Below are 26,229 nucleotides of genomic sequence, written 5' to 3'. Positions count from 1 at the left end.
CTGGGTCTGCTTCTTGAGTGTGTCTCTCATGGCTGCGAGCAGTTGAAGTCTGCAATTTGTTGGGACAGGCTGCAAAAGCGCATGTGGGTCTTTTTGTGCACCTGGCACAGCTTGGATGGGGATGTAAATTGATTAGGGCTGAGACTCAGGGAGTCGCCATGGCGGAGCAAATAGCACTGGCTGAGTCTCCGCGGCCCCTTGACTCTCTGCCAGGGCTTTGTGTCCCCCAGTGCCGGCGAGCAGCTGTGCAACAGAGTCTCCCTCGCTTTCTGATGGCTGCAAGGCCGTGCTGCCTCTCCCCGTAGGGTCTGGTGCTTCATGATCCCGCCTGAACCAGCTCAGTGGATTTGAAAGTTTGCAGAAGAAAAGGCGCTTCTACTTGTGGGTCTGGCACAGCCCAGATGGGAATGTAAATTGCGTAGGGCGGGGTCACAGGGAGTCGCCGGGGCAGAGACTCAGCGGCCCCTTGCCTATCCAGGACTCCAGGACTTTGTGTCCCCCAGTGCCGGCGAGCAGCCGAACGCCAGAGCCTCCCTCGCTTCCTGACCGCTGGAAGGCCGTGCCGTCTCTCGCCTTGGGGCCTGGGGCCTCAGAGACCCGCCCGAACCAGCTCAGTGGATTTGAGAGTTTGTAAAAGCACAGTCATTCCCTCTTGTGCCTCTGGCACAGCCCTGAGGGTAGGGAGGGGTCACAGGGAGTCACCAGCATGGATGAAATAGCGATGGCGGCGTCTCCGCGCCCCTCAGCTCCCCGGGACACCAGGACTTCTTGTCCCTCGGTGCCGGTGAGCAGCCGCGTATCAGAGCTTCCCTCGCTCTCCGACCACTGCAAGGCCGTGGCCGCCTCTCCTTGTGGGATCTGGGGCCTCAGAGACCCGCCCCGAGCAAGCCCAGAGGATTCGAGGGTTCGTAAAAAACCGAGAATCCATTTGCAGCCCGCGTGGCGTGTGACTGCGTACCTCTGGTTTTGGTGCCTCCGTAGCTCCCACTCAGTCTCACTGCGCTTCTTTCTTTTCCTCCAGTTGTAGATCTCCCACTGGGCCAACTTCCCCATGGTTCTGAGTGGCGGTTGTTTACTTCATAGTTGATAGTTTCAATGATGCTGTGAGAGAGCAGCACACACAGGTCCGCTCCCTACGCCGCCATCTTGGTTCCTGTGGTGGAATTAAATGAGATCGTACCTTCCAAGTGCCATACAAACGAAGAAACTGCAAATCACCTTCAGGGATTCTTTCATATGATTGTTCTTTTCCTAAAGATGACCTCACACCGACCTGGTCTTAACTTTGTATTCAGATCGCAGCCCACAGTGCTAGCTGGCTTATCACCCTTTCCCCCCAACTCCTCCCTTTATATAGGATGTCAGAGGGGCAGGGGCAGAATATATTCTGGATACACCATTGTGCTGCATACAGAGACATGCAGAACAGCTCCAGCTCCCACTGGAAGGGCAGGTCACCCGGGAGCTGGGTATGGAACTGGCTGCTTGGGTTGGAACCCTGGCTCCTCTGCCACTTGCCTTGGGCAAGTCATTTAACCTCTCTCCGCCTCAGTCTTCAACATCAGAAGAGTGGGTATAATAATCCTTTCCATCATAGAAGGTGGTAATAAGTAAATAAGATCATTATAAAATGTTGAGCCCAGTCCTTGGCACAAGGAAGAAGCTGCCTGTTCAATGTGGACTTTTATCATAATCGTTATTTTTCATCGTGGCAAAATGTTCTACATAATAAAAGTATAATATGCAAATCGACTGAACTGCTGAACTACCAGTGGGCAGGGGGCGGGGCTGGTGAGCAGGTGGCCCCAGGACAGCCAAGGTGTGTGCCAGTGGGCAGAGGGAGGGAATGGTGATGGGGGGTGGGGCGGTGGTGACCAGCAGCGGTGGCTGGTGGCGGCGGCGGTGAGGTGGGTGGGCGGTTCCCTGATCGGCACATCCAGCCGCCTCCTGCAGAAGAGTGGTCCTAAACCGTCAGTAGGACATCCCCTGAGGACTCCCGGACTGTGAGAGGGCACGGGCAGGGCTGAGGGACGCCCCTCCCCCCCCCCCCCCCCCCCCCGCAGTGCACAAATTTTTGTGTACCGGGCCTCTAGTACATAAATTTCCCTTTGTTCAGTGTACATTTCAGTAGCGTTAGGCACATTCACATTGTTGAGCAATGGATCCCCAGAACTTATTGTTGTAATTAAGCCTTGATTGTTGTAGTTATCACTGGGGGGAATTGACCTCCAGGCCAATTGGCTGTGAGAATCAGCTGTGTCTGCAGTGGGAGAACTTCCGTGCTGGAGACACCCCTCTGGGGCTAGACTTGCTTTGATGGGGCTTTGGTGCTCACTGAGTCTGCCCCCTGAGTGTGTCTTTTATGGTTCCACGGAGCTGCAAACTGGATGGTCCCACTCTGACCTCTGGGCTTCCTGGCTCCTGGATCTCTAGGGAGGTGCTAATCTAGCCTTTGCCTGAGGCTATCCAGCAAAAGCCTCCCTGCAGGGCTTGGGCAGGGCGGGTCCCACAGGATCAACAGGGCGGGGCTCGCAGTTATGGCTGCTCTCAGTCTTGCCCTCAGAGACTCTGCTTCTCAGTGTCCCGTTAATCGCTGCAAGCCCCTTGGAGAGAAAGCTGCCCTAGGGTTCTGAGCGATGCCAGACAGTCCCGCTTCTCCCGTATGAGTCTGGGTCCCTAGAGACTCACCCGGAACTGGAGCTCAGAGCCTGAGACACCCTCCCGATTGAAAACGACAACCGCGCCCTCAGCCACCAGCCTGCTCCGCATGCACCTCCGCACTGAGTCTGAGTCTCGGAATGCTTTTCTCTTTCCTTCTAGTTGAAGAATTTCCACTCAGCCAGCCTTCCTGTGGTTCTGGATGATGTCCGTTCCGTCTTTTAGTTGTAATTTTGAAGTGGTTGTTCGAGGCAGCAAACTCCGGTGTTTACCTATGCCGCCATCTTGGTTTCTCTCCGATCCCCAGAACTTAGAACTTGACTGTGTAAAACTGAAACCGTACCCATTAAACATCACTCCCTTACCCCCCCCCCCCCCCCCCCCCCCCAGGCCCGGGCCTCCTCGCTCTGCGTTCCCCTCTGTGGCTGTGGCTGCTCCCACAGCTCATGTAAGTGGGACCATCTGGTGTTTGTCTTGTGACTGTAACTATTTGCAGTCTTGGCCCACCCTGGAAGTTGCTTGCTCTCTCCTTTTTGGCTTCCTGTAAGCTTGATTGCCTGCTTAAACCGAGTCTTAATGAATTATTTCCCTTAAGGGAACAGGACCCTCGAAGCGCCATTTCATCCCTTTGAGGAGGACACGGAGGGAAAGTGAAAGAGGCGTGGGGGGGGCAGGGTGGAGCCTGCCCCCGCCCCAATTCTGTGAAAATGCAAGCGTGACAGCAGGGGAGAGAAGCGTGCCCCAGGTCAACAGGTTCTATGTTTTTCTGGCCCATTTTATTTTTTATTTTTTTAACACATTTCGTACCGCATAGAAATCTCTAAGACATACGCCAGGGAGTGCACGTTTTTGGGCAAACTGCACGTTATTTAAATCATCATAACTACAGATCATAATGCACTTTAGGTGTTGTTTTTCAGTAATTATAATATTTTTATTTACAAAAACAATTAAACAATTAAAGTTCCTAGTATTTTTTTAATGTATGGTACTGTGTAAAACATTTCTAAAAGCGCCAGGAACTTGAAGACAAAAACTATATGCTTTATGGGTTCGTGCAATTATATAGTTTTTCATAGATTGACCTGCACGGTTTCCACCAATGAGATCGCTTCATTCCATGTGGACAAGACAGTGTGTTGACATTTAAGGTCCATAACAGATGGTGCGTGAAAAACGAGAAAGCTCGTGAGCCGTATGAAAGGTGTTGAAAATATATTTTTATTGATTTGCCACAGAGAGGAAGGGAGAGGGATAGAGAGTTAGAAACATCAATGAGAGAGAAACATCAATCAGCTGCCTCCTACACACCCCCTACTGAGGGTGTGCCTGCAACCAAGGTACATGCCCTTGACTGGAACCGAACCTGGGACCCTTCAGTCTGCAGGCCGACGCTCCATCCACTGAGCCAAACCGGTCAGGGCTTCTGGCCCATTTTAAACAACGCCTGTAGGTTCGACTTCGTTTGGGATTGGCTTCCCCCAAGTTGCTGTGGGTATTGGTTATGTTCCAGTCCCAGGTCACTCGGCTCCACGGGCCTGAGCTCACTGTGAGGGTGAAGGGGGCTGTGGACTAGAGCAGAAGGGACCGCAGAGACGGGATCACAGCCACAGCCTTGGCTGTGCTATGGGTGCGGATTCTGTTGCTATAGAGATGGGGGTGGGGGCTGAGTGATGTCCCCTGGGCGCCCATCAGCCCCTTCATGACTGGGAGCGTCTGGCCCATCAGCACGCCACCCCTGGGCTTGCTTTCCACTCGGCTGCCTGCTTTGTGTCTACATCAGCGCACCGGCCGGGGAGAAGGACTGGTGGACACTTGCATTGGCTTTGGGAAAGGCCATGTGGAGGGGAGGCAGAAACGACTGCGCCCCTCCCACCCCCGCACTGCGACTGGACCCCAGACTTCCTCCCGGAGCCCTGCCTGCAGAGGACGTGCGCCCCTCGCCCCGTGCGCCCCTCGCTCCGTGCTCCCCTCACTCCATGCTCCTCTCCCCTCCAGTCCTCCGTCTGTGCGAAGATCGTGCAGCTGCTGGGGCAGAACGAGGTGGACCACCACCACAAGCAGGTGGTCATCCTGAGCCAGGACAGCTTCTACCGCGTCCTCACCTCCGAGCAGAAGGCCAAGGCCCTGAAGGGCCAGTTCAACTTCGATCACCCGGGTGAGTTGGGGAGTGAAGGGGTGAAGCTAGGATGGCGGGAGCGCCTGACTTCCCGTTTCCCGTCGGAGACGGAGGCTGCTGGTGCCTTGCAGGGTTCTGGGGGGCTTCTCAGCCTGCAGTGCATGGCTCCCTCATTCTGACGGCATCTGTCCTGAACGAGAGCCATTCTGTGGAGGTGAGCCAGACCCAGGCGAGACCTGCACGCTGTCCTGTGTCCTTGCCTCACTGTCCTCAGCACCCGCACTGCGCGGACACGCCTGGGGGTGAAGCTGTCACCTGATTGGCAGGAGGAAGACGGGGGCCCAGGGGGTGCCTGAACAGCTTTTGCCTGGTTTTTCTGGCTCATTTTAAACAAAGCCTGTAGGTTCGACTTCATTTGGGGTTGGCTTCCTTGAAGCTCAGGTTAGCACGCTGCCCCTTCGGCGAGGGCTTCTTAGTGAGAATTGGAGCTGTGGGCACGATGCCTGCCACTCCCCCGGTCCTGGGGGCATTCCTGGCCCCGGGAGCTCTCCGGGCTGACATATGCCTGCTCCCCGCTCCCACCCAGAGGGAAAACCCCCTTCTCAGAACTCAGTCTCGTGCTGAGACGCGGAGCTCCGGGGTTTGTAGGGCTGCCCTGTGCACGGGACAGGAGAAGTCACTTAAAAAGGAAGGACATTAACCGGCTGGTCTCCTTCAGATGCCTTTGACAATGAGCTCATCTTCAAAACTCTCAAAGAAATCATCGAGGGGAAAACCGTGCAGATCCCCGTGTACGACTTTGTCACCCATTCCCGGTGAGTGAGCGGCCCGGGGTGTCCTCTGCGCCTGGGCTCCCGGCCCTGTCCTCCCTGCCGTGCCCACGGTGCCCTGGCGGGGAGGGCGGTGACAGCAGCGTGCGCACCCCGATGAGCAGGTCAGGGTGTCACCGGCGCTTCTTGGAGCAGCTGGAACACGTCCGTTACCAAAGGGGATGGTCCCTGAGGAGTCGCTGGAGCTGTCTTCTGGCCCTCCCTCCCTCGGGCCCTCCCTCCGTCCTTCCCTCCCAGGTCTGGCAAGGGCGGGTTGTTGGAGGAAACTGAGAGCCAGGCCTCTGAAAGCCTCAGGGATGCAGGCCGTGCGCGTTCCTGCAGCCCCACCTGCTCCTGTCCGCTCCCTTCTCCGTCCACAGCAGGTGTCTCTGCCTGAGTGGAAGCTCAGGTCGGTCAGAGGAGCCCTTTGTCCCGCTGTCACCCGCCTTTGCTGGGTCTCTGCTGAGGCTGAGGGAGGACCGCGGGCTCCCCCCGAGGCTCTAGCTCATCCCTGGGAGTCCCGCCCGGCCCGGCGCTCAGCCTGGCGCTCTGTGTGCAGGAAGGAGGAGACGGTGACCGTCTACCGTGCGGACGTGGTGCTCTTCGAAGGCATCCTGGCCTTCTACTCCCAGGAGGTTCGAGACCTGTTCCAGATGAAGCTCTTCGTGGACACGGACGCGGACACCCGGCTCTCCCGCAGAGGTGCGTGCGCGGCCTCCTGCCCCCGGCCCCAGGCTCCTGCTGCCCCAACGTTGGGTGACATCTGAGGAGGGACTAGGCCCTGGGTAGCGAAAGCTTGTGAGCTCACGGAGATGAGCGAGGAGATTTATTCTGGTTTCTCTGGAGAAGTGTCTGATCAAGAGCTCTGTTCCTTGTGAGGTTCCCACGGCACCTCGGTCCAGACGGAGCTGGGCAGGGACCCTGCCGGCAGCGCCGATGCCTCCTCCACAGCCTGCTTCTCTAGCCCCTTGGTTTCCAGAAAGCTCTCTAGGTCCCGTCACTGTCCAGCGGCTTCAGACAAAGCCTGTTGTCCCCGCTGCGGGCCTTACTGAGTGTGGCCTGTGTCCTGTGATCACAGCTCTCGTGGTCTGGGAGCTGAGCCCACAGTCAGCTCTGGGGCATCGGGCAGAGAGCGCAGGAGGCTGCGTGGAGGAGGGGCTGGGGCTCGGCTATGGTGGGGTGGGGCGGGGGCCATCCACAGAGGCACTCGCACATGCGTGAAGACTGCACAGGCTGTTGGAGGGCTGTGTCACTGATCCGGGCGACAGGCACGCTGTCATCGTCACAGGGGAGCTGGGGAGAGATGAGAGGGCCTGCGGAGGCAGTGCCGTGGGGGCGAGGAGGGAATGAAGGTTGACTCGGACCTCGTGGAGACAGGAAATGACAAGGTGAGCCCTCGGCACCGAGCAGCCAGCGGCAGTCGCATCTGCTGAGTGCCAGCCCAGAGCCTCTGACCTCGGCATCTGGGAAGTGTGCCCGGTTGTGAAACATTTGCAGCTGATTCATTTCTGAGGTCTTACTGCAAGAGCTGCGCCCGGACCCAGCCACGTGTGGAGAAGCGAGTCCAGGGTTCTGCCGCCCAAGTGGTAGCGGGATCCACACTGCTGGCTGGGGGTGTGTGGGGCGGGCAGAGCTCTGTGACGGAAAAAGCAGGGCTCCAGCTGGTTTTGAGATGTTGGTGGATCTCTCTCTGGGTAATCGGGAGACATCTGGGTTTTAGGGCTGAGACTGGCCAGGTAGGAGTCCTGACAGCTGTGCCCGAGCCTGACTTCCTCATGCACCTGCCTCAGGGCCTGGCTGATCCTTAAGTCACACCCAGCCGCCTGGGATCTGCCTGGAGGTCTGCCAGGGCCACGTGAGCTCCCACCTCAGGGAGGCAGCGGAGGCACGAGGAACCATGTGGACTGAGGACTGAGCCGAGTCCTGGTTTCCCCTTTCAGTCGCTGGGTGCCCTCAGGCACACTGTGCTTTCACCTCTTCAGACCTCCTCTTCCTATCGATCACCTGATGGTGGGTCCTCCTGGGCTGCTTGTGAGGTTGGAGGTGATGCAGGTGATGTGAGCGTGGGGCATCAATCAATCAGTGTCAGTGTGGAGACCGGAAATCTGCTTTGCCCGAGGTGGGAGGCGTCCTTCTGTGGGGACTGGCCTCAGGAGTTGGTGAGATCAGGAAAGAGTGTAAGGAGGCGGTGGAGATCGAACAGGAAGTCCCTCTTTTGTCCTGACCATTCTGTGGAGTCGGGGGAGGTGGGGAGGCGGCCCCTGGGGTTTTGAGGGCTTAGCTCTGCAGCCCCACCTTCCCTGTCTCCCCGGGAAGGTGCTGCGTCTCTTGAGGGCCTGTCCTCTCGTGCGCCCACTGGTGAGTCACTTCCCTGGTGCGCTTGTGGGACTTTCCCGGTGTGCTCTTTCTCAGATCCTTTTTCTGTGCACGTGGGATGGAGGGCAGCCTGGGACCGAGGGCGGCCCGGCAGGGGCTCTGTGGGGGCAGGGCTGCCCGGAAGGGCCAGACAGGAGCAGCTGCGGGGCACGGGACGTTCCTGCAGCCTGAGTGAGGCCGTGGCTTATCTGTCTGTCACTCCTCGAGTGGGCGGGGCGCCTGCTCTGCGTCATGCAATCCGGAGAGACGTCTTCCGAGGAGCCTCCTTCCCCCGGACCTCTGGTCACTCACCCCTGCCAACCCCCCCCCCCCCCCCCCCCCCCCGGGAAGGGCCCTGGGGTGGCACTGAAAGTGAAGTGACGCAGCCACGAGGAAGTGTATTTGTTACGGGTCCGTGGAGTGGTGTCCGGGCTTTGGCTGAGCGGAAGGGGCACGGTGGGCGCCATGGTGGGAACGTGGGTGGACGTGCGCCGTCCTGCCCTGACCCACCCCCGCCTGGGCCTGTCCTGGCACAGCTGTGCGGGTCACAGTGCCGGCCAGGCCGGCTGTGAGTCCTTGAGTTCCCACTTTGTGCCAAGAGCTTGTCCGGACTCAGCCCTCGACTTTGTCCGCGTCCCAACAGCGAGGAGCAGGAGGGCCCCTCCCGTCCAAGGAGACAGTGCCCTGGAGGGACCCGGGAGAGGGGGCGAGGCAGACGGCCTTTAGATGTCCAGGGTCCCAGCGTCCAGGGTAGAAACCATAGAGGCCTTCCTTTCCTCGCGTGTGTGTGTGCGCGTGTGTCTGTGTGTGTCTGTGTGATGTATGTGTGTGCGTGTGTCTCTGTGTGTGTGTGTTGTGTGATGCACATGTATATATATATCCTGTGTGTGTCCTGCTGTCCCTTCCCGCACTGCACCCACCCCACCTCCCAGCTGCTGTGCAGGCTCCGGCTCTCGGCTGGTCTGACCGCTCCCCTCAGTTCATGGTGCCCACTTGGTCCTGAAGCTCCCAGGCTCTGCACCCATGCTGCGTGCGGGCCCAGCGCCCCTCACCCTGTGTCCCTTCATGACAGCATGAGGAAGGGCCTGTCACCGTCGTTCAGAGGCGGGAACGGCCGAGAGCAGAGGCCGCCTCGGTGGGGGCCAGCGGCTTCTGGGCTGGGGAGTAGACCCAGGTGGCCACCTGCTTTCCCTGCCTGTTGCCCCTCCAGCGATTGATGGGAGGAGCTGTTAGGTGTGCGGGGCATGGGCTGCAGGCCTGGGCTGAGGATGTGAGTGCGTGTGCATGTGCGTGTGCATGTGCATGTGTGTGCACACGGGCTGGGCGAGGGCGGACTCCTGTCCAGGAGCAGTCGGCTGTGTGAAAACCTTGCCTTGTGACACCGCCTCGGGCTCCTGCAGGGCTGTGAGTAAGCTGGCTGCTGGTGGCCTTTGCTTTGTCTCAGCTCGGATAGCCTTAGGCTCTGGCTTCCTCTTTGGTGACGCTGCTGTGTGTCTTGGCCAGTCCCCACCTGCAGAGCCTGTGTCGGAATGCCCTGGGGGACAGGCCGTTTCTCGTGAAAGCCTGCTCTGGTCTGGGAGGACAGTCAGCCTGCTCTGGTCTGGGAGGACAGTCAGGGTCGCCAGGCAATTCTTGCTGGTTAGGGAGGACTGGTTAGAGAGGTTAGAGAGGACTGGTTAGGGAGGACTGCTTAGGGAGGTTAGGGGCCAACCCACTGCTTATTCCCTGGGCTCACCTTGGAGGAGCTGGAGGAAGTCGGGGCGTAGCAGTGGCGCTTGCTCTGGACTGTGGTCCTGGACACTTGCCCTGGCCAGCCTGGGTCACAGCCACAACCCTCCCCTCCGCCCGCTCCCCTCCCCCTCCCGATCTTGCGCGTCCATGTGCGTAGGTGTGTGCAAGCAGGATTGGTCAGATGTGACTTCCCAGACTCGCTCACAAGCTCCCTGTGTTCGTTCACAGCGGCTTCATCCCATCCCCCAGCCTGTGTCCTGAGAGCTGGCTGGGGGTGGATGTGATGCCATTTTGGGGGGGAAAGATCTCACAGCTCGTGCACCAAGGTTCAGAGTGACATCTGTAGGGGGAGGCTGGTTTTTTTGGTTTGTTTGTTTTTAAATTTTTTCAATTGATTTTAGATTGAGAGGAAGGGAGAGGGAGGGAGGGAGGGAGGAGAGAGAGAGAGAGAGAGAGAGAGAGAGAGAGAGAGAGAAATCCATGTGAGAGGGAAACAGCGATCAGTTGCCTCCCGAATGTGCCCTGACCGGAAATCAGCCCTGTGACCCTTTGTGCACGGGAAGACGCCCCAACCAACCGAGCCACCTGGCCAGGGCAGGGGGGCTGTTTTGACGGACATACTGACCTCTCAGCTCACTGCTGAGTTTGGGGAAACAGGCTGGGGCGGCCCGTGCTCTGGCAGAGCTATGGCTTAGTGCTTCGTCTGGCAGACCCTCTCCGTTTTGGACAAATGAGTCTGTTAAAAAAGGTGTTTGAATGTCCCTGCATCACCCTGCCTAGTCTGGGCTGCTCCCCAGGGCTAACCCATCGTTCCCTGCACCATGGTTTCCTCGTTTCTCACTAAGTCGTCGTCCGTTTGCAAACCTCTGTGCATGACCGAGTGGGACAGGCTGACAGCAGAGGGTCGCTGACGGCACACAGGTGCGGGGACGGGAGGCAGGTGGGCGGTGTGCCCCTCCGCCAGGAAGCCCACCACCTTGTGGGCTCCCCAGGACAGCCCTGCTCTTCAGCTGTTCACACTGCAGTTTATTAGGTCAAATGCTGCTTGAACCAAGAAGCCGTGCAGCCGTGGCTCAGAGCCTGGAGCCCTCGCCGAATTTGACTGCAGCAGGCGTAGACGTGGGACTCGTCTTCCCGAAGCCGCTGCTCACCTGCTCTTGGTCACGGCTCGGGTCCCAGCGTGTGGCCCATCCAGAGGCCTGGAGACGGGGTCGGCTCCAGGGGTCGGCTCTGGCGGCATTTCCCACTGCTCCCCCTTCTCTTACAGTGTTAAGAGACATCAGCGAGAGGGGGAGGGACCTGGAGCAGATCTTGTCCCAGTACATTACCTTCGTCAAGCCCGCCTTCGAGGAGTTCTGCTTGCCGGTGAGTGCGGTCCCTCACTGTTTTGTTGAGTCTGGACTGTAAGGTGTAGTCAGACACACGGGTGTGGGCTGAGGCAGCGCCCTGCTCGCAGCTCACTGGGAGCGTCACCCTCTGCGGACGCCCCGGGAAGGGTGGCCTCTGGTGCTTTGCAGCCCAACCCCAGTCCTCAGTCTGTCTCACCGTCGGGGCCTTGGGATCGTGCTGCTCAGTCCCGGGAGGCCTGTGTCTCGTAGCCAGGTTCCTGGTGTGAGCGCTTCCTTGAAGGCACGTCGCAGCTCAGGGCAGCCTCTGCCGTGGGCACCGGGCACCCGGGAGGGTCCCTGGTGGGTGGAGTGTGCGGGGGAGGAGGGGCTCCGCTGCAGGGTCTCCCCTCTGACCCTCCTCGGTCACTCAGCCCAGCCTGTGCGAGCTCCTCTCGGCCCGATGCGTCCCCATCGGGAAGGGAGCCGTGCTGGGGGGCATCCCCGCCCTGGCACAGCCCCTGCAGCCTGGCAGTGAGGAGGCTTTCTGAGCAGGAAGGTCAGGGCAGGGGGCGTCCTCGGCTTCTTGGGGAGACTGTGAATGCCACCGGGACCGGGCGCCCTGCGTGAGGAAGGGGACTCCGCGTGTCTCCTCCAGGCTGACGGAGCCCTGGGCTAGCTCCCTAAGGGTATATGATTCAGCTCTGAGTGGGGAGCGGGTGAGGCTCGGCCTGGTCTGGGTGGTCCCCGTGGGTCTGGGGGCTGGGAGGGTGTTGAGAAGAGGCACAGGTCTTTGCTCCCTTCCTGGAGAGACAGCTTCCCGCTGCCTTCGTTCCTCCTTCGTTCCTCCTGTCTGTTAGGAGCAGGTCTTGCGTCAGACGCACTTGACTTTGTTTCCGATCAGGTTAGGCAGGCTCTGAGTCAGCAGGAGTAACCTTGAGGATTGGGTTTCAGGGTTAGGTTTCTGGGAAGAGGACTGAGCGGCAGAGCAGTGAAATTCTATCCGTCTGTCCATCCATCCCTCTGACTGAGGACTCCTGCTCTTGTTCACGTCATCAGAGAGCAAACTAAATTTATTATTGGACATGAATTAGAGCTAACTGCCAATTTTCTGCCGACTGACTGAGTTGTGAGCTCAGAATTTGGCACAAACATTTTCTGGGTGGTTGCTGCTGGTTCCCACATCCAGCCACTGGTGTCCAGAGAGATCGGGTCGCTCCCGGGTGAGCCCGGAGCTCGGACCCGATGGTCTGCCCGGGTCAGGCGGGAGCCGAGTCAGAGGCCCAGGGCACAGACGCCTCCAGAAACCACAGTCACTTTTAGGGGCAAAGGAGAAACGCCCACATGCCCGCAAATCACCAGGTCCAGGCCGGACTGCGAGGCTGAGCCACAGCTTTCGTGGCCCTGGACCATCCCTGTCCTGGAGAGGCTCATGTTTATGTGGTCTCATTCTAAACCTCGGTTATACACCCAGACACAGTTCTTTGGAAAATGGGCCACAAAATCTCAGTAAGTGAAATAAAAAGAGGATTTTGTGCTAATTGTACCCTTTTAACAAGTGTAGCCCAGCCAGCGTGGCTCAGGGGTTGAGTGTTGACCTATGAACCAGGAGGTCACGGTTTGATTCCCGGTTGGGGCACATGCCCAGGTTGTGGGCTCCGTCCCCAGTGTGGGGCGTGCAGGAGGCAGCCGATCAATAACTCATTATTAATGTTTTTGACTCTCCCTTCCTCTCTGAAATCAATAAAAACATTTTTAAAAGAAGTGACGTGACAGGGCCCGGGCCCCGTCTTCAGAGGCCTTTTCTGGGTTCACCTCGCGCTGCCGGCTGCAGAGCTTCCAGGTGGACTGCTCCCCTGAAGTTGGGGTTTCACTAATTCACACTTTTCTTGGGGGTGAAGAAGCAATTACAGATTTGGTTTCAAAGACCACATTCCTCCTGCAGGTTGTAAACTGTTCAAATGTGAACTTGAAAAGCTGATTGATTGTGATTAATTAATAGATTGATTTTAAAGAGAGAGGAAGCGGGGAAGAGATAGAATGATTTGTTGTTCCACTGATTTAGGCATTCATTGGTTGGTTCTTGTATGTGCCCTGACCAGAGATTGAATACGCAACCAACTGAGCTAGCTACCCGGGCCAGGCTGATTTATTATAATTTAGATAAAGCGGGTAAAAAACATTATGTCCAAAGCCTGACGCTGCTGCCCTCTGAGTTAGGTGGAGAGACGGCCGCCCCTTCCCCATGGTCCCCCAGGGCGGCTTGGGCCCGTTTCTCTCTGAACCCCTCTTAGTTCTAAATACCTTTTTCCGCAGACAAAGAAATACGCGGACGTGATCATTCCGAGAGGTGTAGACAATCTCGGTGAGTCCTCGGGGTGTCATGCTTTGGGGCGGGGCAGGGCGACCAAACAAGGCTCTGCGGGGTGGCGGACCCCGGAAAGAAATGCCCACCTGCCCGGCGGCTGTGGGCACCGGCCCTGTGTTATGCACGTGTGACTGTGGGCACACATGTGGACTGCTATTCCCTGGCTGAAATCAGAGGGGTGGAGAAACCCTGCCTTCTCATTCTCTTATAATTGATTTTCTCCATTTAAAGTCTCGTTTGCTGAGATTTCGCTGTCCACCTCCTGTCGTCCTCAGCCTGTCTTTTTCATGACAGTGATCTTTGTAGAACGCCTGCCACCTGGGTTTGTCCGGGTCCCCAGGGTGGGGCTGAGTTGGCATGACCAGGACAGTGCCCGGAAGATGTGTTCTTTGCGTGTCACCCCAGAAAGCACTTGGTGCTTCTGTTTTTGAAGTTAGTTAATCATTTGCATAATTGTTTCTAATGGTAAGAAGAGAGAGTCCTGTGTTGGATCGTCGTTGGAGGAGAGGGTCTTCCGTGGGTCACTGGGTTTGGGACGGGTCACAGCCGGTGGTGCCGTGGAGAAGGCCCGTCCTCACGCTTGCAGACGGGGTCGGGCTGATTGCCTTGCTGCCGCCGGGACTGACCACCTCAGAAGCCCGTGTATTCAGGGCTTCCCGTGTCCGGGAACGGCCCGTCTTCCTCTGGGACCCTCCAGGGGGTCACGTCAGCCCCTTGGGGGGCTTGGGGAGGCGGTTCCCTCCACCCCGGGTGCGTCCCTAACAGCTGCCCGTCTCTGCCCCCCAGTGGCCATCAACCTCATCGTGCAGCACATCCAGGACATTCTCAACGGAGGGCCGTCCAAGCGGCAGACCAACGGCTATCTCAATGGCTGCACGCCCGCACGCAAGAGGCAGGCCTCCGAGTCCAGCAGCCGGCCGCACTGACCCGCCCCGGGCCCTGCCCCACTCCCAGGCACGGCAGCGGCAGGGGCTCGGCCGTCTGTACAGACGGTTTCCTATGACTCTGCTTATTTAAGAAAACAACACGGAAAAGAAATGCCTTTGATCTTGAAACGGAACTTGACCCCGAGCTTACACAACGAACTGTGCCAACTACCACTGGTGATGCCTAATCATGCCCACCTGTACCAGTTACCAATACACACGCATATATAAAAGGATCTATTTTTGTGTAAATGTACAAAATCCTGTAAAGCTGGTTGCTGCTGAGTGTTTTGCAGGAGGGCCCGCGCTGAGCTTCCCCGGGCAGGTGGCCCTGGCGTCCAGGCGGGCGGGCTGGCCTGTGAGGTGGGAGCACGGGGCTCGTGGCCCACGCTGAGCGCCTGCCGAGTGCACTGCTTGGAGCTGCAGCTTACTGACATGTCGATGAGAGAGACTTTTTTTCTTTTGAGTTGAAATTAGGCAAGACCTCACCCGAAAAATCAAACTCAGGGAAGGGGCCCTTTCCAACGGCCCACCCTCCGCCCACCCCTGGCTGCTGGGATGGCGGCATGATGCCTCCCTCACTCCCCCGTGACTCGGTCTCCAGAGCCAGAGCTGCCTGTCCCTCGTCCCTGGTGGGGATCTGACTCCCAGGGAGTTTTGGACCAGACTCCCCTGGCTTTTCCCAGACTGAGGGGTGCACAGCGGTCCCTTGCAGTTGGGGTGCTGAAGAGACTTCTGCTGGCAGAAGGGCAGCTGGCAGCCCCTCGCAGGGCGGCGACAGAGCTCTGCCCGTGCAGGGCACAGTGGCTTTGTCCCCGAGATGCGGGGATTTGCAGTGAGATGGGGTGGCACACACCTTAGGCAGCGTCATCGCTGGCGGCATCGCAGATGGGCTGCCTTTCGGGTGTGGCAGCGCTGGGCGTGGGGGAGGCAGGAAATGGCATTTAGGTCCTAAGCTGGAGTCTCGGGATGAAAGGCTTGGGGTGGAGAATTCCGTCTTCCCCGGGGGCTTCCTCTTGGCGAATATGAGTAGCTTTGGAAGAAGCAGGTTCTTGGACTCTAGCGGGAGGGGGTGCAAGAAGTGGGGGGAACAGTTGAGGTCTGATTAGAGTCCGCGCCCCAGCCTGTAACTGCCCGAGAGACAGCCTCCCTTTCTCATTGCCACACCCTCAGCTTGTCCTCCTCAGGCTGCCCTGCCTGAGTGTTCTGGGGGGCCCTGCCCTTCCCTTCCCGATGCTGCCGAGCCCATCAGAGCCGTTCAGGTGCATCTGCCACGTGCCCCGCGAGCACCATCCATGTTGACCCTCCTTTTCTGGACTCGATTTGACTCTAACTCTGTTTTGCTGTTTCAAACCTAATCCCCAATAGAACTTTGCCGCCCTTGAGACGGTGGGGAGATGTGTCACAGGCCTGAGGGTGCTCCTGACCCCGCAGCCGCCTGGTGGGGCACGGGCTCTGAGGGGTCCGGGCGGAGGTGCTGGGTTTCAGAATCAGTGTTCATTACCTTTCCCATCCTGCCTTGCACGGCTCTGAGGTGAAGGGTGGAGGGCAGGCCTGGGTTAGGGTCCTCCTGCCCCGGGGCCTGTGTGCTCCGGGAGGCCCGCCCCTGTGCCGGAGCTGTGGCCTGTCCGTCAGCGGGTAGCACCCTCAACTTTACTTGAAGCTCCCAGGTGCCAAACCATTTAGTGCCTTGGCTGTGGGTCCACCTGCTCGGAAGGTGGGCTTTCTCATCCCAGCCTTGACGACGTAGCCGCCTCGTCCACCCATGGTGTGGGGGCCAAGCCGCTGTGGGCTGCCCGGCCTCCTGGTAAAACCATCTCCAGTTCTCAGTGGCTCTGCTGGGGGCGCTGGGCCACACTCACTGGCGGTGCTGACCGTGGCCCGGTTCTGGGAACCCTGTGTCCTGGGCCAGGAAAGGGGAAGCCCTGCCGAGCCCAGCATTTCGCCAACTGAGGCTGAACTTGAGCTGTAGGACAGGTCCTGGGCTGGCATTCCAGAGCCGCTGGGTCTCTGATTGCACCGGAGAGTCATTAGGCCACGACCGCGTCATCTGGTATCTGCCCTCCGGGACTGGCAGCCGCGAGCAGTGGGTGACCAGCCGCGAGCTGGTCGTGCCCACGGGCGTCTTGGCTTCAGAGCCCCATGGTGCTGGCTTCTCCCACGCATTGTCCGCAGACCAGGCGAGTGGGAAACGGGCGTGAAGCCTCAGCCGCCCCCGGAAGGCCTGGCCCCGCACTCCCTCAGGCTCACGGATCTCCTGCTGCGGCCTCCTTTGTGGGCAGCCCGGCCAGTGGGAGCAGAGGTGGGGGCGGTGTGAGGAAGCGCAGGTGCTGACCTCGGGTGTCCTGTGGGGAGTGGGTGGCGTGGCCCTGGGAGACCACAGGAGCTCGGAGGCCGAGGGCGGTGACGGGAGGGTCTCCAGCGCCCCCTTTAGAACAGCGGCCCTGCAGTGCCGCTCTGCTCCTCTCCCGGCTGCATGGCCACTGGCTTCCTGTCCCCTGGGCTCAATTGGACACTTGTCTGGGTGCCAGTGGGTCACCAGTCTCAGGCTACTGGGTCAGGCTGCAGGCAGGTGGGGAGTGGGAGGGGCTGGAGCCCAGCTGGTGGAGGGTCACCTGAGTGCTGGGTTTGGCGGGTGGGGGGCAGGCTCTGCCCTTCACCCCGTTCTCTGGATGGTGGGACAAGGGAGGGGTCGCTGGGCTGAGTGGAGCTCAGAGCCCCTTTGATCTCTGGCCCTGCCTCCCTCTCGGTGGGCGGGTGGCAGGTGTGGCAGAGCCTCCTCGCTGCTCTTCCGGTGGCGGAGCCCAGCTGCGGAGGGACTTGGGCCTTTTTCTTTGAGACGCTTGCTCCCCCCTCTGCCTCCTAACCGGGTCTCAATTGTTCAGTTATAGGAATGGCCACATGTAATGTACTTTGTTGTAAATAAAGACTGAACAGAAAGCCACCTGTGCCTTCTGTGGTGCTTGGGAGGTGGGGGCGATGGGAGGGTGAGGGGCCACAGGAGGTCGGGGCGATGGGAGGGTGAGGGGCCACGGGAGGTAGGGCGATGGGAGAGTGAGGGGCCACGGGAGGTGGGGGCGATGGGAGAGTGAGAGGCCACGGGAGGTGGGGGCGATGGGAGGGTGAGGGGCCATGGGAGGTCGGGGTGATGGGAGGGTGAGGGGCCACGGGAGGTAGGGCGATAGGAGGGCTCGGGGGGGCGGGGATGGGAGGCGGAGGCAGTGGGAGGGCAGCGCCTAGCCTTTGCGGGTGGACACGGCTACGCACGCTGTGGCTCAGCCTCGCAGTCCGGCCTGGACCCTGGTGATTTGCGGGCATGTGGGCGTTTCTCCTTTGCCCCTGAAAGTGACTGTGGTTTCCGGAGGCATCTGTGCCCTGGGCCTCTGGCTCGGCTCCCGCAGGTCCTCTGTCACTGCTTTCTCTGGGCCAGTCACCACCCTTCCTCAGCTTCCACCACCAGCACCCAAACACCGCCTTCCAAGTCGGTTTCCACTGTGGCAGTGGGACACCCCGGTGGGTGCCACGTGTGAACATCCTGAAGGAGCGCGTCGGTGTGACTGAGCCCCGAGGCTAGGCCCTGCCGGCGGCCACATGTCCCTGTTTGCAAAAGACCTCCATCACTCACACCCAGGATTTTACAATAATGGGCTCTGTGCTCTGAGGAGCAGCCTGGCCCCCACAACCTCCCTGCTGCTCTCAGCTCCCCTGCCCCCCTGCGCACCCTGCCCCGAGGCACAAGGGACCCTCAGTGTGCAGCGCCTGCCCCTAACAGCCACCTGTTCCCCGACTGCACCCCATCAAGGACCCAGCAGAACCAATGGAGCTCTCCTGGGAGAGGCCCACCCTCGGGGCTGCTGCGGAGTCTGAGAGGCATCGTGAGTTACCGACAGGAGGCTGGCCTGGTGTCACAGGTGGTGGCTGTGTGGCCAGTTCAGCTGATCCTGGCTCCTCTGCATTGCTCTCATCTTCTCTGCCCTGGACCACCTCTGTCCTGGACCACCTCTGTCCACTGACCACCTCTGTCCTCTGACCACCACTGTCCTCTGACCACCTTGTCCTGGACCACCTCTGCCCTGGACCATCCCTGTCCTCTGAACACCTCTGTCCTGGACCACCTCTGTCCTGGACCATTTTTGCCCTGGACCACCTCTGCCCTGGACCACTTCTGTCCTCTGACCACCTCTGCCCTGGACCACCTCTGCCCTGGACCACTTCTGCCCTGGACCACCTCTGCCCTGGACCACTTCTGTCCTCTGACCACCTCTGCCCTGGACCACCTCTGTCCTCTGACCACCGCTGTCCTGGACCACCTCTGCCCTGGACTACCTCTGTCCTCTGACCACCTCTGCCCTGGACTACCTCTGTTCTCTGACCACCTCTGCCCTGGACCACCTCTGTCTTGGATCACCTCTGCCCTAGACCACTTCTGTCCTCTGACCACCTCTGCCCTGGACCACCTCTGCCCTGGACCACTTCTGTCCTCTGACCACCTCTGCCCTGGACCACCTCTGTCCTCTGACCACCTCTGCCCTGGACCACCTCTGTCCTCTGACCACCGCTGTCCTGGACCACCTCTGCCCTGGACTACCTCTGTCCTCTGACCACCTCTGCCCTGGACTACCTCTGTTCTCTGACCACCTCTGCCCTGGACTACCTCTGTCTTGGATCACCTCTGCCCTAGACCACCTCTGTCCTCTGACCACCTCTGTCCTGGACCACCTCTGCCCTGGACCACCTCTGTCCTGGATGACCCCTGTCCTCTGACCACCTCTGTCCTGGACCACCTCTGCCCTGGACTACCTCTGTCCTCTGACCACCCCTGTCCTCTGACCACCCCTGTCCTCTGACCACCTCTGTCCTGGACCACCTCTGCCCTGGACCACCTCTATCCTCTGACCACCCCTGTCCTCTGACCACCTCTGTCCTGGACCACCTCTGCCCTGGACCACCTCTATCCTCTGACCACCCCTGTCCTCTGACCACCTCTGTCCTGGACCACCTCAGCCCTGGACCACCCCTGTCCTCTGACCACCTCTGCCCTTGACCACCTCTGTCTTCTGACCACCCCTGTCCTCTCACCATCTCTGCCCTGGACCACCTGTCCTGGACCACCTCTGCCCTTGACCACCTCTGCCCTGGACCACTTCTGCCCTGGAACACCTCTGTTCTCTGACCACCTCTGTCCTGAACCACCTCTGCCCTGGAACACCTCTGTTCTCTGACCACCACTGCCCTGGACCACCTCTGTCCTCTGACCACCTCTGCCCTGGACCATCTCTGTTCTCTGACCACCTCTGCCCTGGACCACCTCTGTTCTCTGACCACCACTGCCCTGGACCACCTCTGTCCTCTGACCACCTCTGCCCTGGACCATCTCTGTTCTCTGACCACCTCTGCCCTGGACCACCTCTGTTCTCTGACCACCACTGCCCTGGACCACCTCTGTTCTCTGACCACCACTGCCCTGGACCACCACTGTCCTCTGACCACCTCTGCCCTGGACCACCTCCAGTTGGAGGCTTTGCTTGGGACTCAGTTCATTGCTCAGAAGTCAGTTGTGCTCCTGTGTGTTGGGCGGCAAAGTGCAGGCCATGAGGCCCTTGGGCAGATTTGTTGCTCTTGCCACCCTGTCAGCACATCCCCTGCGCCAGCCTTTGTGCCAAGGCTCTGTAGCCAGGAGACAGCCTGGGATGTGGGGAGTCCGCCTGGGAGGATGGGGCCAGGGAGATGGGTTTCTATCCTCTGGTGCTGAGGAGCATTAATTTCCATTTAAAGCAGTTTAAACTGATCATTTTTCTAAAACCCACCTGCTGGGGACTGGAAATACTGGGGGGTAGGGGGAACTGGGAAAGTATTTGACTGTCTAACCCTTATGTACATCGGAAACGAATCCAAAATAGAACTGAACGTAAACTGTAATGAAAGAATATTAATTAAAAAATTAGAAATTAAGCCCTTGCCAGTTTTTGATTCCCAGTCAAGGGCATATACCTGGGTTACAGGTTCAATCCCTGGCCCTGGTTGGGGCTCATGGGGGATGCAACCAATTGCTGTGTCTCTTGAATCAATGTCTCTCTCTCCCCCTCCCTCCCTTCCTTCCACCCTCCAAAAATTCAATGGAGAAAAAACTATCCTCGGGTGAGGGTTAAAATAAGTAAGTAAAGTAATAATGTAAAACACCTGCTAGCCCTAACCGGTTTGGCTCAGTGGATAGAGCATCGGCCTGCGGACTGAACGGTCCCAGGTTCGATTCCGGTCAAGGGCACGTACCTTGGCTGCGGGCAGAGGTGTTCCAGGACAGGGGGGTGTGCAGGAGGCAGCCAATTGATTTTCTCTAACTCTCTATCCCTCTCCCTTCCTCTCTGTAAAAAATCAATAAAATATACAGTGGGGCCTTCACTTATGAGTTTAATTCATTCCGTGACGGAGCTCGTAACTCAAATTACTCGTATGTCAAATCATAAAGTGAGCCTGACTGGTTTGGCTCAGTAGATAGAACGTCGGCCTGCAGACTGAAAGGTCCCAGGTTCGATTCCAGTCAAGGGCATGTACCTGGGTTGCAGGCACATCCCCAGTGGGGGGTGTGCAGGAGGCAGCTGATCAATGCTTCTCTCTCATCGATGTTTCTAACTCTCTATCCCTCTCCCTTCCTCTCTGTAAAAAAATCAATAAAATATATTTTTTAAAAAAATCATAAAGTGAACGAGTGAGACACGTGATGCTGGGCTGATGTGGCGTTCACTGTGACGTTCGCTGCGCCAACTGAAGCTGGCTCGTAACCCGAATTTTAGCTCGCAACTCAAAGCAAAAAATCGGCCGAGAGACGGCTCGTATCTCGAAAAAATCGTTAGTCGGGACGCTCGTAAGTCAAGGCCCCACTGTGTTTAAAAAATAAAAATTAAAAAATAAAAACACCTGCTAAATCTTGGGCGATGCCTCTGTGTGTGTGTGTGTGAGGTGAAGCTGTGAACTAAAATAACATTAAATAGCCAAGGCATCAATTTGGTAAGACTAAACCCAGACACATATTCTCCATTAAGTGAATGGAGGTGAGAACAGGAAATCGTGCCTGACAGGCACTCATTCTTCATGCATTCCCGTTTTTTTCACACCGAGGACTTGTTTGGACCGGATCAGTGGTCCTAGTTCAGGGCCAGGATGAAAGTGGCCTGCGGTCTGGGGCAGTGTGCGCTACCTGCCGACTGTCCCGGACCAGGGAAAGCCAGCGCACCTCGCCTTGAAGCTCACGGTGGGATGTTATGCTGAAAAGCCTGGGGCTCTCATGCGAGGCACTTTGCTTCAGCTATTTCAAGATTCCTCTTCAGTTCCTGACATTTCCAGCATTCTCTGCAGTGTTCATGTCGGACTTTTCCAGCTGCCAGTAAACCTTTCACGTCGTCTCCTCTTATCCTTAAATCAGTCCTACAGAGTATGCCAGGAATGCAGTCACTCCAGCTTTAGGGGAGGGAATGGATTTACCCCCAAACTGTGGGCGGTGGGCTGGGGCTGAGGCTGTGGTGCGTGTCTGCCCCTTAGTGGTGGGTTTGGGTCTCAGCAGGAGGGTTGGGGGGCGGGGACCAGAGCTGTCCTCGGGAATCGAAATATGATGTGATCTCCTTTTTGCTTTGCTTTTTGTTTTCCTGGAAAATCCTTCACTCAGGCCCATAGGAGCTGACCCCCATCTATAGCAGTGGCCCCCCGAGCTGGGGCTTGTGGACGCTCACTGGGACCCGGTCCTGAGAATTCCGAGTCTGTAGGTCTAGGGAGAGAATCTGTCACAGCGAACGGTGCAGGTGAGTCCGGTGCACAGGCAGAGGTGGGAGCCAGGGCCTGGGGTTTCCATTCAGATCTGAGGTGTCCACTGGGCTGGGGGCAGCTTCTCCCAATGCTGCCCACACTGTCCTAGGCTCTTCCCGGCCTAAAACTTCTTCCTATGCAGTTCATGTTTTTTGATGCTGTTACCTGAAGATATTTTTCCCATTGATTTGTAAAGAGAGTAGCGGGCAGGAGAGAGGAGGGAGGGAGGAAGGGAGGGAGGGAGGGAGAGGAGAGAGAGAGAGAGAGAAACATTGATCTGAGAGAGACACATTGATCCTTTGCTTCCTGCAGTTCCCCAGTTCAGGCTGGGGCTATAATCAAAACCGCAACCCTTGATTGGGGAATCGAACCCAAGACCCTCCGTGCGTGGGCCCAAACTAAATTTATTATTGGACATAAATTAGAGTTAACTGCCAATTTTCTACCATTTAACTTAGTTGTGAGCTCAGAAGTCTGCACAAACCTCCCGTTTACCCCAATGTTTTCGAGATTTCTATGTTTACTTTTATCATCTCTACAGCTTTGAAATGACACATTATGTTTTTCTGTAGTGACTATCTTTTCAAGTTAATGTGCACACTTGACAAAAATCTCTAATCTCCTCCCAAGCTAGATAAGAGCTTTAGAAGGCTTTAACTCACCACGCTGTCCACCTTACCGGTTAGAGTTGCTACATATTTTACTAGTTCCACCTAGCTTTTCTATTTTGTAAGCTAATTATAACTATTGCTTTAAAAATAATCATTTATGCTGTGTTTGTATAGCTTCAGCTAGACTTTCACTGGTGCCTTTGTTCACTATTTCACTTGGCACTTTCTTCCTTCTGGATTCAGTTCTCATTCTCACCAGCATTCTTCACTGATTCTTTCACAGAGGGGTTAGTGGTGTGGTCTTTGTTTAAATGTCTTTAGGCACCTTCCCTTTTGAATGATAATTTAGCTGTGTATTCTTTCAACATTTAGAGTTTTTTTTCTGCTTTCTTTTATCTTTTTTAATAAAGACTCCTCTTTGTCTTTGATGTTCTGCAGTTTGCCATGAAGTGCTGAAACATGGGTTTATTTGCAATTATCCACAGGTGCTTCCCGGCTGGTGAGGTCTGTGTGTTTCATTTGTTCTAGAAAATTCACAGTGATTCTCCTTTCTGATGTCGCCTCCTGACCCTTCGCTCTGTGCTCTCCCTCTAGAGCTGTAGGTACGTCTGTGCATGACCCTTTCTTCTCTCCTCCAAGTCTCTTCCTCTCACTTCCTTTTTCATCTTTTTAACTTCTCAAGGTTACATGTTTGCAAAGTTTCACTTATTGTCTCTTCTGCTGCCCAAAACTCACTCATCAAGTGTTTAATTTCATTGACCATATTTATAGCTTTAAAAAAACCCCACATTTCATCACATTACAAATCATGTTGATTTTCTAAGTGTCTTATCTTTAAGTTTTATTTCCTTTTCTTGGCTCCTGTAAAATTTATTTTCTTATATGCTCAACTATACGTTAAACAGAACTTTTTTTGCATATTTTATCTAGAATTTTTAAGTACTTTGTAGCAACAGGGCTTCCTGGTTATCTGAGACGTGATAGTGGGAAAAAATGTATCCCGTTGGTTTTCTCAAACTTTTTTCTTCAGAAAAATTCTGCTTTGTCGACAGGGTCAAATGTTACTTGGAGTCCTACTGCGCAAAGTATGTGACATGTGCTGGGGCGCCCGGGCTGTGAGTGCTGTCGCTCCAAATTCACCTGTAGGCTCGGCAACCGTGACGTATGCGTTTCCTGTTACCTTCCTGGGCTCAGCCTGGTCCTTGTCCACATGCCAGTAATCGGTGCTGAATTGTTGGCTCGCTTCCTTATTTGATTTGCTTTGGAGCCAGGCACTGTGTTAGCATGAGGTGCACTTAGATGTTTAAAGTGACGTGGGGTCTGAGTTGCTCCTGACCAGGAGCGTGGCCTGCAGCCCAGGTGCGGCCTGGGAAACAGCTCCGCCTGTGGGCTGTTTTTCTTAGCACTGGCCACTAGGTGGCGGGAGGGAGCCACAGCACAGCCAGGTCCTGCTGAACCTTCCCAGCAGCAGGAGGACAGTCAGTTCAGAAACACTGAACGTGTGGGTGCGCCAGGCCCTGCCAGCCCTCCCGCCCCGGGCGCCTCATGAATGGCTGGGGGCACTAATGCGTGCAAGGCAGAGTGGAGCGCGCACAGGACGATGGTGCAGACTCCTGGGCCGGGGTCTCAGGAAGGGGGCATGTTGCCGTCCTACCTGGAGAACTCAGGTGGCCCGTCTGGGAAGGAAGCCTGCAGACCCCAAGCGCCACCCCAGCCTCCCCGCCTCGCCATGCGCCTGTCGTATCACTCCTGTCAGGTTCTCCCAGAGACCTCCTGGCCCAGCTTTGCCGTTGACTGACCACGTGACCTGCTGGGCTGCTCTCCGCCTGTTTCTCATTTAGGGATCACAACGCCGGTCCTACCACCGCACAGGGTTGTGTCCTGTTTAAGCAAAGCCACGAAGTTAAAACACTTGGAAAGCCCCTAGGTGCTGTGTATGCACAAGGCACTGAAACAATTGTTGGTGTGCATTCCCTCCGAGTCCTTCCGGCCCAGTGAGGGCACTGATGGAGCTGACTGATGGGGTCCCTTCTGAAGGGGAGCCCGGGACCGGCTGACGTGTGTACACCGGCTGCCTGGGAGGAAGCGGAGCCGAGAGAACAGCGGACACTCCGGTGACACCCCGGCAGGAGAAGGGGTCTCAGCAGGAGCTGCCACCTCAGGCCCTCGGGTGGGGCCTGGAGGATGAGGACATGGAGGGTGGAGCGGGATGCTGCCCGGGCCCTGAAACAAGCTCCCCAGCAGAAAAGCCGCTGTTGCTTTTCAGGGGTTGGGGGAGCACTGATAAAGGAGCCAGCCGGCAGGGGGCCTTCCCCTCCCGCTCCTCCAGGCAGCCTCCTCCAGGCGGCCTCCTCCAGGCGACCGACCAGAGGCTTTGGGAACTGCCCACCGCCAGGGAAGGCGAGGAGGCCGGCATACAGAGGACTCCCCGGGACAGCCCTGGGTCCCTCTGCCACCAGAGTCGGTTTTTAATACAATGGGTTTATCAGTTTGATCACAAACACTGGTTTGAAAACTTTGGTTGATGTGAGATTTCCATTCATTGTGTGTGTGTGTGTGTGCATGTGCACGTGTGAGTGTGCATGTGTGAGTGTGCATGTGTGCGCATGTGTGCATGTGTGCATGTGTGCATGTGCGTGTATGAGTGTGTGTGATTGGCCATGACACCTCCTGTATCATAGTCCCCCTTTCCCACAGTTCCACTTCCCGTGGTCAGGTACCCTTGGCCGCACAGCCCAGAATACTATAGGGAAGACCCAAAGCTACAAGGGACAGGAGGTAAGTTTCCGCACGGAGCAGGTGAAACCTCCTGAGTCCCACTCAGTCCTGGACCTGGCTCCTCCCTCAGCTGCACCTCCCACTCCAGACGCCCCGCCCACCCGCAGGCACTTAAGGAGCCTCTTGTGCTCACGTCACCCCAACATCACATGATGTCACAACGGCCCCAAAGCGGTTCCCATGCACCCAGGAGAAGCCGGGAAGTGCTTGTCACCCGCGGTCAGGTCAGCAGCAGCCTGACGTCACCAGTCTGACGTCACCAGCCCACGTCGCTCGCCGCCCTTCATGTCGTCACCTGGGCCTGTGTCATCTCAGAGCACCCCCAGGAGAAGGTGGGTGCAGCACAGTGAGCCGTGAGAGAGCCACACTGCAGTCTGTTGCTACAACTGTGCTGTTTTATTAGTGATTATTGATCTCTTACGGTGCCTAATTGATGAATTACACTTCACCATCGTGTGTATGTGTAGGCAGAGACATAGTATACACAGGGCTTGGTACTTCCCGCAGTTTCAGTCCTCCACGGGGGTCTTGGCCTGTGCCACCCGGGGAAGGGGGAGGGAGGAGGACTGTAGTCCCATTCACTCCTCCAAGTGCTGGCTTCACACCCCCAGCAGGGGTGGAACTGAGCAGCCTCCTAGGAGTCCCTCACTGAGGCACAGTGCTTTATTTTAAACCTTATGCAACTCCTGGAGGTGGGTCAGGTGAGCAGGGACCTCAGGAGGAGCTTGGTGGAGAGCAGGCACGTGTAAGGA

The 26,229-nt window shown here is 57.3% G+C and overlaps 1 protein-coding gene across 1 annotated transcript in view; it reads left to right on the top strand.

The window, feature by feature from the left end:
• Window positions 1-17,235, top strand: part of UCK2 (uridine-cytidine kinase 2) — a 59,487-nt gene extending 42,252 nt beyond the window's left edge. The window contains exons 2-7 of the mRNA XM_070396313.1: window positions 4,657-4,816; window positions 5,496-5,592; window positions 6,146-6,288; window positions 10,940-11,037; window positions 13,314-13,362; window positions 14,152-17,235. Of these exons, the coding sequence (XP_070252414.1) occupies window positions 4,657-4,816; window positions 5,496-5,592; window positions 6,146-6,288; window positions 10,940-11,037; window positions 13,314-13,362; window positions 14,152-14,291 (687 nt within the window). The 3' untranslated portion in view covers window positions 14,292-17,235. The remainder of the gene's footprint in view (window positions 1-4,656; window positions 4,817-5,495; window positions 5,593-6,145; window positions 6,289-10,939; window positions 11,038-13,313; window positions 13,363-14,151) is intronic.
• The last annotated feature ends 8,994 nt before the right edge of the window (window positions 17,236-26,229 follow it).

Source organism: Myotis yumanensis, unplaced genomic scaffold (assembly GCF_028538775.1).
Source record: "Myotis yumanensis isolate MYYU_CA2020_CCGP unplaced genomic scaffold, mMyoYum1.0.hap1 SCAF_17, whole genome shotgun sequence".
In the NCBI taxonomy this organism is placed as follows: domain Eukaryota; kingdom Metazoa; phylum Chordata; class Mammalia; order Chiroptera; family Vespertilionidae; genus Myotis; species Myotis yumanensis.
Note: the sequence above shows the minus strand (reverse complement) of the source record. Positions and strands in the feature narration are given on the sequence as shown.